Source organism: Chelonia mydas, chromosome 16 (genome assembly GCF_015237465.2).
Source record: "Chelonia mydas isolate rCheMyd1 chromosome 16, rCheMyd1.pri.v2, whole genome shotgun sequence".
NCBI lineage: Eukaryota > Metazoa > Chordata > Testudines > Cheloniidae > Chelonia > Chelonia mydas.
Window position 1 is genome coordinate 22427797 of NC_057857.1, and position 18034 is coordinate 22445830.

The 18034-nt window shown below is 39.7% G+C and overlaps 1 protein-coding gene and 1 long non-coding RNA gene across 5 annotated transcripts in view; one reads left to right on the forward strand and one right to left on the reverse strand.

Moving 5' to 3' along the window:
• Window positions 1–1057: 1057 nt before the first annotated feature.
• Window positions 1058–18034, forward strand: part of LHX2 (LIM homeobox 2) — a 38299-nt gene continuing 21322 nt past the window's right edge. The window contains exons 1-3 of one of the 3 annotated variants that reach the window (XM_043530537.1): window positions 1058–1640; window positions 1751–1924; window positions 16818–17020. In XM_043530537.1, the coding sequence (XP_043386472.1) occupies window positions 16821–17020 (200 nt within the window). In that variant the 5' untranslated portion in view covers window positions 1058–1640; window positions 1751–1924; window positions 16818–16820. Of the gene's footprint in view, window positions 1641–1750; window positions 1925–12989; window positions 13920–16814; window positions 17021–18034 lie in introns of those variants that run through there. The other 2 variants (XM_043530536.1, XM_007060957.3) reach the window with 2 other exon arrangements.
• Window positions 7979–12884, reverse strand: LOC122463136. 2 transcript variants are annotated; one of them, XR_006286182.1, is made up of 3 exons: window positions 12503–12884; window positions 10175–10500; window positions 7979–9655 (listed from the first exon to the last, which is right to left on the reverse strand). It is a non-coding gene; the product is annotated as an uncharacterized LOC122463136 (long non-coding RNA). The 2 variants fall into 2 exon arrangements; XR_006286181.1 differs by having other exon boundaries at window positions 12493–12884.

Genomic DNA, 18034 nt, shown 5'->3' on the forward strand with positions numbered 1-18034 from the left:
GGAAGGGTTGAGGAGGGACTTTTCTCCTATTCTTAACCTGCCAGAGACAAGGAAAAAATTTTCAGATTCTAACAGAAGATTTGGGGTTAGGGAGAATGAGAAAAACTGAATGCAAGTTCTGTGTGCACCTTACTTTAACTCCCCATATGTGTTTAAGGGTCAGAAGGAAAGAAACAGAGTTAGAGAGTAACCCATAAGACTGCAAGACCTATAGGAGAGTCCTCGGCTCTTGTTTATGCCTCTTAAATTTTCTCTATGTGAGTATTTATCATTTTAACTGTTTCATAAAGTACTTTCAGATCCTCAGATGGAAGCCACTAATCAAAGATCAAATTATTAATTAATTATTAATAATAATCTTACACTAATTTAATTGTTTGTCATTGTAAAGAAATTCTATCTTGGTAGAAAATTGGGTTTGTCTGGCAAACCATAACCATCTGATCATACGCGACAGTTTGGGTCTCTGTGGTTTATTTTGTTTACACTGTATGTTCCTTGGAGAAGGGATTTCATCTTCCTTTTTTCATTAAAATATCTAGAAACATAGGAACTTAGAGGAGCTAAGCCAGTTTACACCAGCTGAGGATGTGTTCCATAAATGGAAATAGGCTCAAAAATTCCTCTTAGCAAATACCTACAAAAAATGATTGAGAGGAGAATCAGGACCATTATCTCTTACTTATACTGATGCAAGTCAGGAATAACTGAAGGCAGTGGACTTGTATCAGTGTAAACTGGTGTAAGTGGGTAATAAACTCCTGAGGCCTCTGGTCTTTGCTTCTGATTACAATACGCTGATTCACTAAGCTATCGAAAAAAGTGAGTTTTCTAAAGTCAATAAAAATCTAACAAATCTGGATGCTTTGCATTCTGCAGTACTTAAATGTATTTACAAGTATTTCTCTGTGTGTTACAGCCACTCTTCTGGTATCAGCTTCCAGTATTTTGGTAAAGAAAATAGACTAAAGGTTCAGTCAGAGAGAAAGGGAGACGAGTAGAAGATGATGCTAATGACCAAATCAACCTGTAAAAAGCAGCCTTGCTCTGACTGGAGCCCCAGTCATCAGCTGAGTGTCATGCAGGAAAGCTGGGAAGAGCTGTGGGAGGTTGTGGAGAGGTTGGCGAGCTGAAGACTGGCAGCATCATTGGTTTGAACAGGCCGTGATTGATTTGTCACCAGAGGCCCATTTGACTGGGTGAAAATCCCTTCTGATCTCAATCTCTCTCTGCCTCCCTACCTTCTCTGTCCCTCTTCTCTCTCCACGCTTTGGAGCTGGCACTTGCAGGCTGGGCAAGGGGGCTCGGGTTGAGGCTGACACAGAACTGAAGGGTCGGAGGTCACTGCTGCTGAAGCCCTATAACGAGACGAGGGAGATCCTGGCTCTTCGTACCTTTCACTTTCTCAGTGTCGCCTTTCAGAAGCTTAGAGGTTTACAACCCCCCAAAACACACACACACACACACACAGATACACAAACACCCCACCACCACCACCACAGGCACAAAACTGCATCGCCCCTCTCTCTCTGTTTCTCACACACACACACATTCTCTCCACTCCCCCTCCACCTTCCCATTATCTCTGGCTGAGAAAAACCTCTAGATCTACAACTATTAATTGCAAAAGACAACGAAAGGTAAGAAGGCATCAGTTATCCAAAGGTGTTGTGATGTTATTTCAAGTCAATTGCAAATGTGTGAGAGGGGAAGATTTCGCCCCAGTGATTCCTGTCTGCTTGGCTGATAGGGACCGGAGCCGATTCCCTCCCAGAACTGCTGCAGCTATGCCTCAAACCACACACTTTCCTGAAGGAGCCACCAGCATGGGCCTTTCCGAAATCTCTCTTTATTTCATTCATTAAGGGCATTAGGCAAGTTGGAATTTGTATGAGGAGGATCCTATGGGAATACAGTCTCCGGGGTAGGTATTTTCATGACTTTCCACATCCTGAGGCTCTCTCTGTATCTTTCTTTCTCTCTTCCCGGTTAGATAGGGTTTTGGAGGGGACTGCACTCAGCTTCCAGCTAAATGAAATGAATTATTTGGAGCTGCAAATGTTGAGTGAGAAAATTTATTTCAGAGAAGTGGCAATTACTCGCTAAGGAATTAACAGAACTTTCCGGCTACTTTTGTTAATGGGCATTATTATTATTACTATTATTATTATTCCTACCTGGTTTAAGGTTCTTTCCCACACAAGTGTTTTTAATGACAATTGCATTCATTATTCAGGAAAAAAGAGGTAGCAAACTGGGCAAGAGCAAAATAATATTAACCAAACAAAAGCATACTTATTAAGTGGGCTGTTGTATTCGTATAAAAGCAGGACAATCACAATACTCCAGCTCATTTCACTTGGCAAAAGGACATGGCACCAATTTTTTAACTTTAAAATAGTTTAATGAACATGAATGGAGAAATAATTTTTCTGTGTGTTTAGCGGTCTATAAAGAAGAGAGAAAGCTTTAACTTTGATCGCCACAATTAGTTCCCTGGGTATCTAGAGGGGAACAGGGCAACCCTGGGAGCCTCAGTTCTTTAGATACAAAAGCATTTAGATCGCTTTAGAGCAGTTAATCCTGAGACTGGCTAGGGTCCCTTTTGTTTTCTAACTCCATTGTGGGTTTTGTTCAGTTTTTTCTGTTCGCATGATTGACTGCCCAATGGATGCTAATTATCCAAATGTCGCTTCTGTCCTTTGAGTGACTTTCTATGTATTATGGGCAACTGTCATGCATTCTGTCATTCTATATCATATTACATGTATTATCATATGAAAATGGTACTCTGCATAAAGAAAGGTGTCTGAACCAGCAGATGCTGCAGATATTTAGAGGACTTGCTTAATTTGTATGGATTTCTTTAGAAAAATCGGTCAGAAAGCATTTAGGGGAAATTCAGAAATGGAAAGTTTATCAGGTAATTATTTTTGTCCTTTTGCTGTTTACATGATCATGTGTAAAACATTTACTATCTCCGCTTTCTGAAATCTACAACCACCTTCATGCTATTGAACCAGGCAACCCATCTGTATTTATTAGAGTATGACAGCTTAAGCTAATTAAACTGATATCTGTCTAAAATAATAAGCCCAGAAAGTTAGAATAAATATCATGATTATGAGTAAAAAAGGCAGCTATGTAGCACAAATGTTATTTTTTTAATGATAATCTGAAATTTCTGTATGAAAAACACTGGATGTTGAATTACAAACAGTAGATATTAGAATTGCACAGAAATGATAAATTTTCACAGAAAATATTTTTCTATAGAATTTTATCTCTACATGACAATTAAGCAGGATCACAGTCTTGAGCTTTCATATTCATTTATTTTATATGTATGTGAACATATATTTTTTAAAAGATAGCAAGGGAAAGGATTTTATGACAATGTTTCCACTAAAATAAACACACCTCTGTGTAACATGCATGCCAACACTTAACAGCAATGCAAGATTTATAACGATAGGGCTTTTTACACATACACTCTGGGGTCCATTGAATCCATAGACACATCCACACTTTCCTCTCCTAAAATGTTAGAACAGTATTTTATGTTTGCTATTGATAAAAAATATTATGGATACATATATAGTATTGTAATTAATTACCTTGTGCATCATCAAATACATGAGCAATAAGTTTCCATCAATGATATGTTAAATTATGGTGCATATAGTCTTTAAGAAACAAAAAAGATACTACAGAATGGCTTGCTCTGCTGTACCAAGGTGCTTTGAATTTTTCCAATGATCAAATATACATGATCAAGCTGTGCTTGTTAGGGTACGAGGACCTCAAAACGGTCAATGGTTATTGATCAGACTGTTAAGTATTTGTGCACGATTCTTTATATCCCAAAAGATTCAGGGAAATGAACAGTAAGAAATTGCATTAGAGTCTACCTTTGTTTGACACAGATGTATGAAAATAGTGGATTCATTGCCAAACCGATTGGAAAATGTGTGCTGTATATTATTACACAAGAACACCAAATACTGAGGTTACAATTTCATCTTTTCTACTGTCATTGGTAAATTATAAACAGCAATTTCAAAATTTAGGACATAGTTTTTGTATAACATAAATGCTGAATAATTGATAAGAGCAGATTTACACAGGAAAAACAGAGATGCAATCATAGCTTATCTGATGGCCCTCACACCTTTCCTTGCATTTTGAATTATGCCACAATATATTTCTTTAACTGCACTTGCAATAATATTGGTGTAATAGAATAGATGATAACAGAAGTTCTTTATTTCTGTCACTACTATAGAATATCAAACCATAGACAAATCCAGCTATTTTCATTTGCTCTGGTAAAAACCAAAAACCAAAAAAACCTGTTTAGGTTTTTTTTTTATAAGAGGTTCTAATTAGATACTTTTTGTTAGTAGATCTGTATATTTGGCAAGTAAACCAGAATATTTAAAGCTGTCCTTTTGTGTTTCTTAATAATTTATATTATGTCCAATAGATAGCTAAAATGTCTTCAAAAATGTATAATTTTGTATCATTTTTTTGGTTTTGGTTTTTAATTTACTGTAGCTAAAAAATTTGTTTTGCAAGCCAAATTATTCCACATGGTAAAAGAGAGAGCCTAATGTGTAATTCTTGTAAAATCATATAAGAGGTCTACTTTGAGTTTTATTATGCTGTAAATTAAGTAAATTGACAATCCCTATTCTGCATACAGAAATCTTGTAAGATAAAGTTATTATATATAAAGAAAACTAATGAACCTAAAAATAATGCTCACAAATATTCAGCTTTGAATAAGTCTCAGTATTTCTGTGTCTGTATATATAAACACGCACCTATGTATACATAGAGATATGTTATGTATATGCACATATAAACACACAGATCTATAGCTACAGATTTATAGATACAGAAACTGCAACTTATGGAAATATTAACAGTGTACACATTGAATATATCTCGCATATTTTCAATCATTTTCATATTTGGTATCTGTTAACATATCTTAATATTTTTCCAAATTCAAATGACACAAAAAATAACCAGCCCCACTTGTACTTATATGAAAACTTCAGATAGCATAAACTTAGCAAAATGTCACTGATTGGTTGGAAATGGCCTTTCACCTTATTGTGTCTGAACTGCCACTTAATTAATCTGTGCTTGTTCGAGAGCTGACAATGTTCAAGATAAGCAGTATATTGAAGAAAGCACATAACATTTTAAAGGATGCACTATATTCATTTTTTTTAGTGACAGAACTTGAATGAATAATTTCTTTTTACTTAAATAAATATGTCTATAAGATGATCTCATTTTTTCAATTTTCTCCTTAGTTCTCCATTATAATTTATTGCTATTGCATGTATTTACTTACATATGATATCTGTATCTGCCTTTCCATTTGTACTTTTGTCCGCTCTAATCGCCCGCGTTAGTTTTGTAAAGTTTGCATCTGGTTTCCCTACCTGCTTGCTGTATTTTGAAACTGTTTTTCTAAGACATATGGTGGGCATTTGGTTAGTCCAGATAAAGGTTTTTAGTGACAAAATATTGACTGGATTTGGTGTTCACTTATGAAGAATGACATTATTTCCACAGACATCTCAGCCATATACAGGGAATAGTTAATTAATTAAAGGACCTGCTAATTGCTACTTGAGTCACAGTGCAGAGCTGATGAAGAGCGCTTGGTACAAGGTTAGGTTCTCTGTTTTAAAGAACATTTTAAATTAAAAGATTTCTTTAAAGTACGTCCTAAAATTTTTTACATTTTTCTTCTGGTTCCTATATCTGGTTCACACTCAAGTGTTCAATTGATCTTCAATTAATGATAATATATAGTCAGGATTCTTCAGCTGGGATAGATTGATGGGAAGCTTTGTTTCATTTGGTGCAGGTGGCACTGTTTAATAAGCACAAGAAAGGGTGAATAATGTAGTGTTTGCAAAGAGAAATAAATGCAAAATAGAGAGTTGCAATTAGAGCAGTTCAGAGAAATAGAGAATAAATATTAAATGGCCAGATATCTTGCAAATTTCAAATGAAATAGTAATCAGTATCTGACTGCAAACTGCCATTTTAATTTATGAATGTTTAAACGTACTGCTTTAAAGTAAATTTGGTGAGCAAGTGTGCTTGCATGAAGCCCACACATTTCATATCTGACATGCACCATAGTTCTCATTTTAAAACACACTGTATGAATTTTTTCTTTGATACTGAAATCTAAATTAAGTTCTAAAATCTCAAGTATAAAATCAACACATACTCTAACAATTAGCTTCTGCATTATATTGTAAAGCATCTTAAGCTTTGTTTTTATTTAGTCAGGTTAATTATTTATGAGAAAAATTATCCTACAGAAAATCAAAGTGTGAAAACTTGCACACCATTGTTCATAATTTAATGGCAAGAGGCTTGCTAATGATTTTCACACATGCAAAAATAAAGTAAAATAAAATTGCTGATATTTAGGGTTTTTTTAATTAATATAGTGACAAAAACCTGGCCAGGTAGAATCCTTGAAAATGAAAAGCTTGAAAGGACAGATATTGCACATCAAAAAATAAAAACAAGTAGATGTCATTGGAGATGACAAATGACAGAGAAAAGAGAAATGATGTTTGATTTTTAAAAACAGACAAACTTGATTTCCAATGTGTGTCTGCCAGGTAAGAGGATACTGTTATGAACTGATTAACAAAAGAATGTGAATGTTTTAGGCATTTCAGCAACATTTCTGCACCTAAAAATTTCAACTGTAGACAGATTTTCCCACAGACAATTCCCCCCTACTGCTAACCTCTCAAATACACCTATAAAATACAAAATGTTCCCAATCACAACCAATGAAGGAGACTTCCTTACATTAAATGAGTCTAATATTGTGTTAGGAATCTGAAGTACTTTCTGATGTGGTTAAATTTGGTTGTAGAACTGAAAGGAATATACTCAGCTCATCTCTCTAAATATTTGTAGCTGGATACAAGGTTTAGTTAGCGACTAAGTAAAATATGGACTGAGTCATATTCTTAGTCTCTGATTATTCCGAAGAGGCAGTGCTAGTGGAGTCTTTCACTACAAACCCTATTTTTGTTATGCAGCAGTGTTTACCAAATCCATAATACACCCAATCAGGGCAGCCCCCAAAACATCTAGGATTGGTTGATATAGAACTTGTAAAATGTTTATGAGAGAGTGTTTGCCTGGCAATGCAGCTCTTGGTGCCCTGCTGTCAGAGTAGAATTACTGATACTATTACATAGTGAAAAAGGGCAGTGGGGGAGGGCAGGAACTTTCCCATCTAAACTCTTTATGTGCATTTAGACACAATAGTTTTCAGTGATACAAAATACCTTCACCACTTTGTTAAAACAAAATCTATCTGTTTATGAGCAGCAAGAAGTGTATGCCTATGAAGAATTTTACTGCAGTCATTTGAGCCTTAACTGTACAGTCTTATAAAGTAACCAGATTAGCAAAATGGCAATTAAAGAATTTAGAAGTATTCCGGACAAGATTTTAAATAGATTAACAGTAAGGAGCAGTTGCAGCAGAGACATCTTGTTGCAATATTTACTTTTATAACATACATGGACTCTCATATCCTCTGCATGATATTTAACTTGTATGATCTAGGAACTATGTATTTTGTTAAAATCATACTACTTCAAGTGTTATTTAATGACAGATGCATGATGATTCAGGATAGAAGATTTAAAGACATCAACAAAAAGCTATATTCCCTAAAATAATAATCCATTATTTATCTAAAATACATAACCATTGACCTAGCCATTTGTATTTCCTTTACTGATTCACTGTAATAAAATGAAGATTTTATCATCACTTTGGGAAACTGTGCCAAACACCTTAAAACACCTGTCACATGCCAACTTCACTTCATTCCTCTCCTCGGGGAGTAGATACATCTGGAATCATAATCACAGATAAAGCCTTGACAAAATTGCACATGAGCCCAGCCCCTCTCCCTAACATCTACCTTTTCATCACATTTAATACAATATTAATATCGGTTACTAAAAAGGCTTACAACCTTTACATTTCTGACATATCATGTTCAAACCTATATTTCACACTTCTTGTTTCTGTTTTAAGTTCAGTACACTTAACAGGACTCTGGAGAGAAGATCATGTGGTTGAAGATTCCCCTCCCTCTCTGTATTTTCCACTGAACGCATCCGATGAAGTGAGCTGTAGCTCACGAAAACTTATGCTCAAATAAATTTGTTAGTCTCTAAGGTGCCACAAGTACTCCTTTTCTTTTTGTGAATACAGACTAACACAGCTGCTACTCTGAAACCCTCCCTCTCTGACACCTATAAAGGCGTTTTCAGAATTGTTCAAATACCTACGGTCCTATAAACTAAAAAATCTAACACTAAGTATATCTTATTTAGGTCTGAGATATGTGTGTGTATATGTGTACACACACACACAGTTACATGGTTGTATTTATTTCTGAAGCCAATTGCCTGTATCAATTACAAAGCAATTTCTATATAACATCTGGGTAAATCATCCTCAATATTTTCCTTAGAAACATTGTTTATTCTTCTTGCAAATCAGGCAAATATAATTAGCTAATTTTATAGAGTAATAGTTATCTGATCTTATTTATCAATGATTGACAGTTTTCCAAATCAGAATAAAACACATTCTTTGCTGATCATCTTCTGGAAAGTGGGCTGCTTGCATGGTCTTAAACTAGGTGTATTGCTGAGACACAGCAAGGGAGCTCACTCAGATTGGAGCAAATGGTGAGATTATAGATCCAAGAAATGCTACCCTGCCCAAAAGATGCTGGGTTTAGATCATATTTAGTTGCTGAGTTCCTGGAATGGTATTTTTTGCCACGTGCTAATATAAAACATTGATCCACTGGGGTTACATACAAATGCAATTGGAGAGGTTTGTAGAATTTTCATTTATTACTATGCTTGTAATTAATACCATGATGAAATATCTCAGGCAGCTCACTGTATTGCTTTGTTCATGTTAGACTGGTGACAGCAATACATTTCGATACATAATTAACAGTTTAGAAAGGCAATAAAATTTTAAAAAATCCCCAGCAAATGTAATAGACATCTCTTAAGCAAAGGGTATTTAAATAGGTTGCCAGTTATTCTCTCAACATCTTTATGAGTGAAAAAAATATACACTCTGAAATATTCCTGAGACAAACCACTTTAATAAGCAAGAAATATAATTTCCTATGACTCATACACCAGGCTGCACTAGCTGGATAAGGATAGTGATGGTGTAGCAAAGAAACAGCAACATAAAATGTGCTTCACTCTGGAAAGTTAAAACACCTTTACAAATACATTCATTTACAGTTTAGGGTGATGTTAATATCTGTCCTATTTTTAAATAGTCTGATGTCTTTAATAGGATTACACCACTGTTCTCTTTTCCTTTAAAATGACCCACAGTGTCTCACTTATTACACAATAAGTATAAAACGTGATAGATGAATGGAGTAATCATTTCATTGAATCATTTCAAGTCCGTCTGGAAAGCAACTGAATCTGAAGCATGTTAGTCTTTCTCCAGTGACTGAGGGAGATGCAGAGCTGGGCTCCACTTGCTGTCAAGAAGAAAACTGTCTCACATTTTAGGAGAACAGCATCATTGCCTATAAAAATGAAGAAGAGACAAAATAAATAAAACCAGTTAATGTTGTAGTTAACTTGCAAATCAAGTAAATCTGTTGGTACAGTATTTTAGAAATAAACGATAACAGCATCACACCAAACACACATTTCTGAACATATAAGACTTTTCATTTTGATTTAATGGTATATCAGCGTCAACTATTGCCTTCTTTGCTGGTACACACTTCCTGATGCCTACTGTGAATGGTGCCCATATTTACAACTGAGTAAGATGATTAATTACACCTTGTCAATCACGGTGCATGAAGACATAACACCACAGCAGACAATGAAGAAGATGCCTGAAGCTGCAATTACGTTTTAATTCATAGTTTATTGTATGTCCCGTATATTGCAGTCTAATAACCGTATGGGGCATCAAAAACATATGAGATATCAATCACTCTGCCCTCTGCTCTCTCATGTTTATATTATTCCACAGCCTTTAATTTGCCATAAATAGTTAGTTGTTTTCTGAGCTTTCTTCTATTTTTTCTTACCTTCAGTTTCCATTTATCTTTTATTCGCATTATCTTTATCCAACAGCTATTAAGTATGGATGCAAGTTTGCAGCTCACTTAAATTCTGTAACAGACAACCTGAAACCCAGCAATTAGCAAAGACAGCTTAGACTTGTGTCCCTTTGTTGAAGGAGGCGTTGAGTTCTTTTGTTCTGATTTAGTCACGGTAGCTGGGTGGAAGCTGGTACCTCATTATGTGGTTGGTCTGTTTAGCTGGTAGGTAGCAGATGGTACTGGAGATGACGTTACCAGAGAGAGGCAGGGTAGAGAAACTCAAGACCTGTGATTTGTTCACCTGTCACCTACTACAAAATACAGGTTAAGGGACTTTATTATTAGCTTCACTTTTTTTTAAAATGAATAATTTCCCATTTCAAAAGAGACCCTATTTGATTTTAAAAGATGATTTGTATTACAGTGATTTTTCCTCTGTTCATTATTCGAGAATATCCTGCTTTTTATTCTGAACAATGTAAATGTCATTCATATGTCAGTATGTACACTAGCAGCTTTGTGTTTACAATCTATTACTTTCCTTGTTGTATTCTAGTAGCAAGGGTTGGATGCCTTCTTGTGTTTGTATATCACTTAAGAAGATAATCAGAGATAGTAGCCTATGAACTGGATGTCACTGCCATACCTTTTCAATCATATCACTTCTGTTATTGTTTCCAGCCGCTAATTCAATATAATTATATGAAATATAATCTTTTAGAGATAATTAGCAATGTCTGAAGCCTGGCATTAAGTAGAAGAGGCTATGACCTGTTTCAGCTATAAATATATTTAGAACATGTGCAATAACTTCTGTATTATAGAATTAAACTTGTAGGAAGAAATCTAAGGAAAATACAGTATATAGATACAGAACACATACAGCAAGCTAGCTATGTAAAAGTAATGCAATTGTGTTCCGTGACAAGACATAGTATTATGCAAACAGTACTGTGTGTAACTTTTTACCTGAGTTGTTTTCCCCCTGTACACTATTAAATGGAGGCAAACCACCCATCATAGAGAATACTAGTGAGGTCTTGCATGTTGATTAGTTGAGAAGGGATAAATAAAGTGTGGAAAAGAGAAAAGGCCACATAGCCTGTTACTATCAACATGTATGGTGATTCGTCTGTCCATATACATTATAATAAAAATAATAATACATATTATATATATATAATGGAGTGAAAGAAACAACAGGAATATGAAAACACAAAATAAACTACAGATTGTCAAGAGAAATACTGTACAAATCTGATCATTCTGTTTCATTTTCTAATCAGAATTAAAATACCAGTTTCCGTTGTTTCCAAGCACTGATAACTCTGGCACATTCTCTGGATATATCCCACAGATGCCAGATTAGCCTGCGTTCTGCACGACTCCTCAAGGGCTCTTGAGGTTTTTCTATATAAATCTCTGTGAGGCATAATATGCTGACAACACCTTGTTCCTCACTCTGAGGTGAAAATGTATTTAACCAGTTGAAACTATTCAAAGGGAAAGGTAGCAGTGAGTAAAGTTTATTATAAAGATGTCAAGAAATACATAAAATCAAGAAAGAAATAAAAGGAATAATTCCAACTGTAGCTAAATGTAGCCTTCTTCACTTTATTACACCTGTAAGAGGCAGACCACTACTATTGCTAACAATAATAATGAAAGAATAAATAGTAGTAATAATTTTACTCCATCTGTAAGATGCCAACCACTACTGCTAATAATAAAAACATGTAATAAGTTTTACTCATAGGTCCCAAGTAAATTCTGGGATCTCATAAGTAAATTAAGATTTACTTTCCAACCTAATCCCTTTGCTAACATAATTAAAACACTGATATTTGACCTCAAAACATTAAACCTTCCATGCCATCCATCTTCTTGGAGAATATTTAGAAATCTTGAAAGGTTTCCTGTTGCATTTCATTCGTTTTTTTCTGGGGGATTCCTTGACGTCTTTGACTTAAATTGGGAAGAGGCTTCTCTGGCCTAGTTTTCTTAAAAGTTAGCTTGGAAGTAAGAGAAGTGAGAAGGATCAGTTTGTGAGAGACTCCCTGAAGTTTAATGGCACTAATGACAATAGTCTAGCTATGACTATGTTTAAGAAGCAGGGTGAATGATGTTGGTTGCATTCAATGAATTTTAAATATTTCAGATCAGATGATCTGAGTGTAAACCGTTCCTTGGCCTCCTGAGCCTCCTGCCTTGGAGCAGTTCACTCTGATATATCCTGCTTGCAGCAGCCAGTGTAACAGATAAATCATTTAGCGTTGCCAGTTAGTTAATGTGAATCTTCTTACCGATGCTGACCTGAGTTTGAGTGGCTGCTGTTTCTCTGCTCCAAGCACTCTCTCTTCTGGGTGCGCCGGGCAAGGCAGCACTGGCTCTGCAGCAAAGAATAGGATCCCTGCCCGGTATCTGGGCCCCCACGTGCTCAGATGTTAGTGACCTAGAGGGACGGGTCTGAGGAGGACGGGAAGCATTATTTTTCTTTTTTTGCAAAAGTGGGAAAATAGCAGCAAAACCTCAACAGCATGAAAACTCCAGCTCTCCCCCCCCCCACCCTGGCCATGCCTCTCCCGTCTCCACTCCGAGCCCCCATCCCGAGCACACGCGGCCTGGGCCAGGAGCTTTGCAGCCAATGGGGGCGGGCCAGGACATGATGTCAGAGGGGCTGTAGAAAAGGCGCGGAGCCTTGCGCTGGGCTGGGACTGCAGAAGCGCCTCTCGCACTTTAAGGGATTGCGCCGAGCGGCAGCAGCTCCCCCCCCCGCCCCAATTACTCACGCGGCGCCGCCACAAACTTATGTTCCTGGGAACAGCAGGGCGCCACAGCAGCTCCTGGGGCGCATGGTCCAGGGGGCTTTGGGGAGACGGGGGCTGCAGAGCGCCCATCCCCACTGGTGGCCGTCCCACTCTTCACACCCTCCCCCCGCAGGGTTTCCCTTTCCCAATGAGATCCAGGGGGTTGGGGGTGGAGCGGGGAAAGGAGCAAACTTTGCCCCGGAGCTGCCCCTGCTGCTAGCCCTCTGGACTGTGAGTGCCCAGCCTTGGCATCTGCCCCAGCTCCCCGCGGCAGCAGCCTGCTCCTCTCCGGCTGCTGCTCCCGGGCCCCCGGCGCTCTCCTCATTGGCTCTGCACGGTGCAATGTAGGGGGTTGTCGTTATTTTCTCATTTATTTTGCACAGAAGATGGCTTAATTGTTTATATTAAACCCCCAACCTGCCCAGCCTTCTGCCAGCTGGGCCAGCGCTGAGTGCCTGGGACTGCTCCGGGGGCGATGAGCCCTGCTCTGAAGAAGCCTCCTAGAGGGATGTGACGGGGCCACGCAACGGACTAGATCCAAGCCCTGAAGCCTGCAACACCAACAACCCTCCTGCCCCCTCCCCCCAGCCGTCCCTGCCCCCTCACCCCCCTGAAGTCCTCGGATCGGAGCCTGCGCTGAGCTCCGGAGAGCTTGGCTGGGTGGCAAGTCCGGAGCCCGACGAGAGACGGGGCGGCCGTGCTAGATGCATGGGGGAGGGCTCCGGTTAATGCAAGTGCTGGGCTCCTGCAGGGACCCCGACAATTGTCAGCTGCAGCCGCAACTCGGGGCCGCCTCCTCCGCGATGCTTTTCCACAGCCTGTCCGGCTCAGAGATGCACGGGGTCATCGATGAGATGGACCGGAGAGCCAAGAGCGAAGCGCCAGCCATCAGCTCGGCTATAGACAGGGGAGAGACCGAAACGGTAGGAGGCGAGAGAGCGGGCGAGATACCCCCTCGACTCCCTAAAAATAACGAACCCCATAACGCTTTCCTTGAACAATAATAAATAGGGGGAAACGTAGGCAAAAATAATAACTAAGACGCCTAAATAGGAACAAAAAATAAGCATAAACGCACCTAAAAACTGTGAAATAAAATCGAGGGGCTATGCATGTATCCGATCATAATGGTTAATAATAATGATAGTACCGGAGGGATGAACTGAAAGGCACTGCCCTTGCGAGAACAGGAATAAAGCAGCCGCAGCCTTTTGGAAGAGCCCAGGAATTCCTCCTCCCTCCTTGCCCACAGCTTGTCTGGCCTTCTCCGAAAGTTTTTGGGAAGAGGGCGACATGTAGTTAACGTTTTGGTGAAGCCAGATTTAGGGAGAAGGGAAAGCACCCTGTCTGCAAAATGAAAACCACAAACACCAAAGGATCTCTGTCTCTCTGTTTTTTCCAGATGGGATGAATTCATTGAGACAGTCACTACTGCGCGTCTAGTTGCAATGTTATAATCCGTTATTATTGCTACTACCGCCACTGCTAATCCTAATAATAACAAATATAATCTGGTCTCGCTACATTGCGACAAACATAGAAGACGAATTTTAATGATTACGAACGAAGACACAAATTTTTCCCTTCTAAAATATTTTTCAAGGGCTCATTTTGTATCTGGTGATTTATAATATTTATGTATTCTTACGTTTATGTAGTAGAATAGTTACCGCTAAATAAAATAATGTATTCCTTCTAAATGACGTTAACTAACTTAAAATCAAACGAAGAGATTTTCAATTCCTTCAACATTTGGATGTCTCCTCCTTTTTTTTATTAAATAGGAATGAGAACTCTTGCTCGGCAAAAAGATCCGTATTTAGGTCAAATATGCCTCTTCCTATAGAGCTGATATGGCCATGTGCACGAGAAAAGCCTTCCGAATTTGTTTTTAAGTTTCTCCATGTTGTATTATTTTTGTCAGCATTGTGTAGAAAATAACTGCCAAATAGTATGGTTAAGGCTGAAATAACGGCTATAAAGAGAGCCTTCGTACCTGGTTTATGCCCTAAATATTTTTAGTTTTCTTTTGAAAAGTTTGATTTCTTTTTTCCCTGCAGGTAAACAGTGTTTGAATTAGACAATTGATCTCTCTTGGCATAATTGTTATGACATTTATATATGTAAGCCACCGTGTGTGTGTGTGTGTATGTAAAAGTAAAATATTATAAACAGTGGCTTAGACTATTAACTTCTTAAGCACCATTCTTGGGTCCCCAAATATTCATGTCACTGGAAGGACAAAGCAGAAAAATACTGTTTTATTTAAACTGGCTTTACAGGAAGCTGCTTTTGCTTATAAAACGATCACTAATCAGGGTTCGGTTAACTCTTTAAAGACATAAACAGCGGAGCTGTGTGGACAGCAGACCATACATTGCTATACTTTCATATAAATCTAAATTCAGAGACTGGAGTCATTGAAATATAGGCATTTGGGCTATTCACAAAGGATTTAGGTGGCTTGTACAAGTGTAGTTGGGCTACTGGATAGTTCTAGTATATTTTGAGACATTCTCTTCATTATCTCTCTATTCTCTTGTTCCCCTTTTAGCTGTCTTCTTTCTTTTTGCATTGCGCACCAGTTTAAGGTGCTGAAGGGGGAAAATTATATCCGTCAGATCTGTTTTTTTCCACAATAAGTAAATGTCTAGGGAGGTTTAGGTGCCATGTGCATAGCAAAAGAAGAGGGAAATGTACAAAAGCCAGTTGCAAGGTCGGCCATAAATAGTGCTTCGCATTTTATCTTTCCACTTGAATATTATTTTAAGATCCAGGATAAAACAAATAAGGATGTTTTCCTATTGGTTTCAATGGTTTCCACCATTATTTTCTCACTGCTTAGTGGAAGTTGATTAGTTGCTTTTTTTTAAGGAAGTTTCGATTTGGGTTGTGATCTGATACTAAACTATTAAATTATATAGGGGGTTACATTTCGTTTATTGCTTCCAACTTTATCCTGGTATAAGGTAAAATGCTAAAATAACCTCAAATGCTCTGCTCCGGGTTCTTTCCCCTGTTTTCTTGATTGCACATTTCAGAGATGTGGTGGTCTGGATAAAGCGTTCTACGCTTTGAATTTAGTAATGTTCCTCTCCTCCGCAGCTCTGTTGACTCATCTGTGTAGTGCTTTGGGCTGGAATGCATTTTGTTTGGAATCAATTTGCAGAGAGCTCTTTCCATAACTCTGTAAGTGCCAGGATCTGTAATTCATCATATATATATATATATATATATACACACACACAGAGATATACACACACACACACACACACATATATATATACACACTCAGCCTTTACTATACACTCTCCGTGTCGCCACTATGTAAATATTCAGGTATAGATATCTCAAATTAACTGTCTGCAATCTGCCCTGCTGTATGATTATTGTGACTGTTAGTTTGCACTGCAGCACCCTTTTCGTTTGCTCTGGGGCTGGCCGATCCAGTCCATATAGACCATTTATTAGATTTAACCCGGATGGCCTTCCCCCTCACCCTGTAATATGTCCTTCTCGCATCCTATCCCCTCTGCCAACAACCACGTCCCTTCGCTTGGGATAGGGGGCAGATATTTTAAGCCTTGGAAATCTTAAGGAAACTTCACTTTCCCAGGGCAGGAGAAGCAGGTCAGGATGGCAGGGGCTGGACTCCTCGGAGCCCCCTTTTCCCTGGTCTCTCTATTAAGCCCCCTGGAGTGGAAGAGGAGAAGCCCAGCCCTGATGGTAACTGGGCTTGGGGGAGGAAGGGGGGGGGGTTAGTGGTGCAGGAGGGTTTCTCCCTCTGTCACTAACTGTCTGTAATTGTTTTCCCCCAGCAGACCATGCCTTCCATCAGCAGTGACCGGGCTGCCCTGTGCGCCGGCTGCGGGGGAAAGATCTCCGACCGTTATTACCTCCTGGCAGTGGATAAACAGTGGCACATGCGCTGCCTGAAGTGCTGTGAATGTAAACTCAACCTGGAGTCCGAGCTCACCTGCTTCAGTAAGGACGGCAGCATCTACTGCAAGGAGGATTATTACAGGTAAGGACTGCCCCTCCCCCAGGGCAAGGAGCGGGGGAGGGCTCTGATACCCCACCCGCAACAAATCCAACCCCACTGCAAACTGCAGAAGAGGGGTACTGGGCAGACCCTCCCGGCGGGGCAGGATATGGGCTCCCCGAGCGTCTCCATCCGGGGGGGGGGGTAATGAGGTAGGCAAGACAGGCTGCAGTCTTCGGGGGGAATGGGCCAATATCTGGGCACGAAACCCACTCAGCGACGCTGCCAGCAAGGCGGGCTGGGGACACGTGCCCCCTCCCTCGGTGCCCTGCACGCTTTGAGGCAAAACGAAACAACTGAGGAGAAATACAGCTTCGCTGTCTTCTCAACCCTTGGCAGTTAATATTAAGATAACAGTAATCATGAGAATGAATTAACGCACCTCCAGTATGACTTTAAATGCACACAGGGCCCCCCTCCCCCGGCAAAGGGGGTATGGCTCTGAGCCCCAGATGCAGGGAGCCAGCCTTGGAGAAGGGTGTGAGGAGCGTCGCCAGCCAGGGTGGCCGGAGTGGCAGGCTCTGGGGATAACTTTGTTCCGTTTTCAAAGAAGGGCGGGAAATGTTAGTTGCGAGGATATTTCTCCATTCAGTCCGCGGGGTTTCCGTGAAGAAGCTGTGATGGTGCCGGGCGATTTGAGCTGGAAAATGCCGAATTTCTCCCCTGGCACCCAAGCTGCAGGTCAGACCCAGTTCCCGTCCTGTTGTCTCGGGTCTCCCGAGCAGGCCCCGCAGAAACGTTTCCCTGCTGCCCCACGGCCCGGGGGGTGGGGGGGTTCGCTGCATTGTCTTTGCAAAGTGAGGCGGGGGGGCAGGGTGAGTGTAAAGTACGCTTGTTGCTCGATGGGAAGCAGAAATGGATGCCCAGCGAACCAGAGTCCTCATGAGCCAGGGAGCCAGGCAGAGGTGCCCCCCTGGGGCTGGCCTGGCAGAGCCATAGCTGGTTTTACGGCTTTCCACGGCTTGAATGTCTTAAGAGTTTAGGGCACTGGAAGAC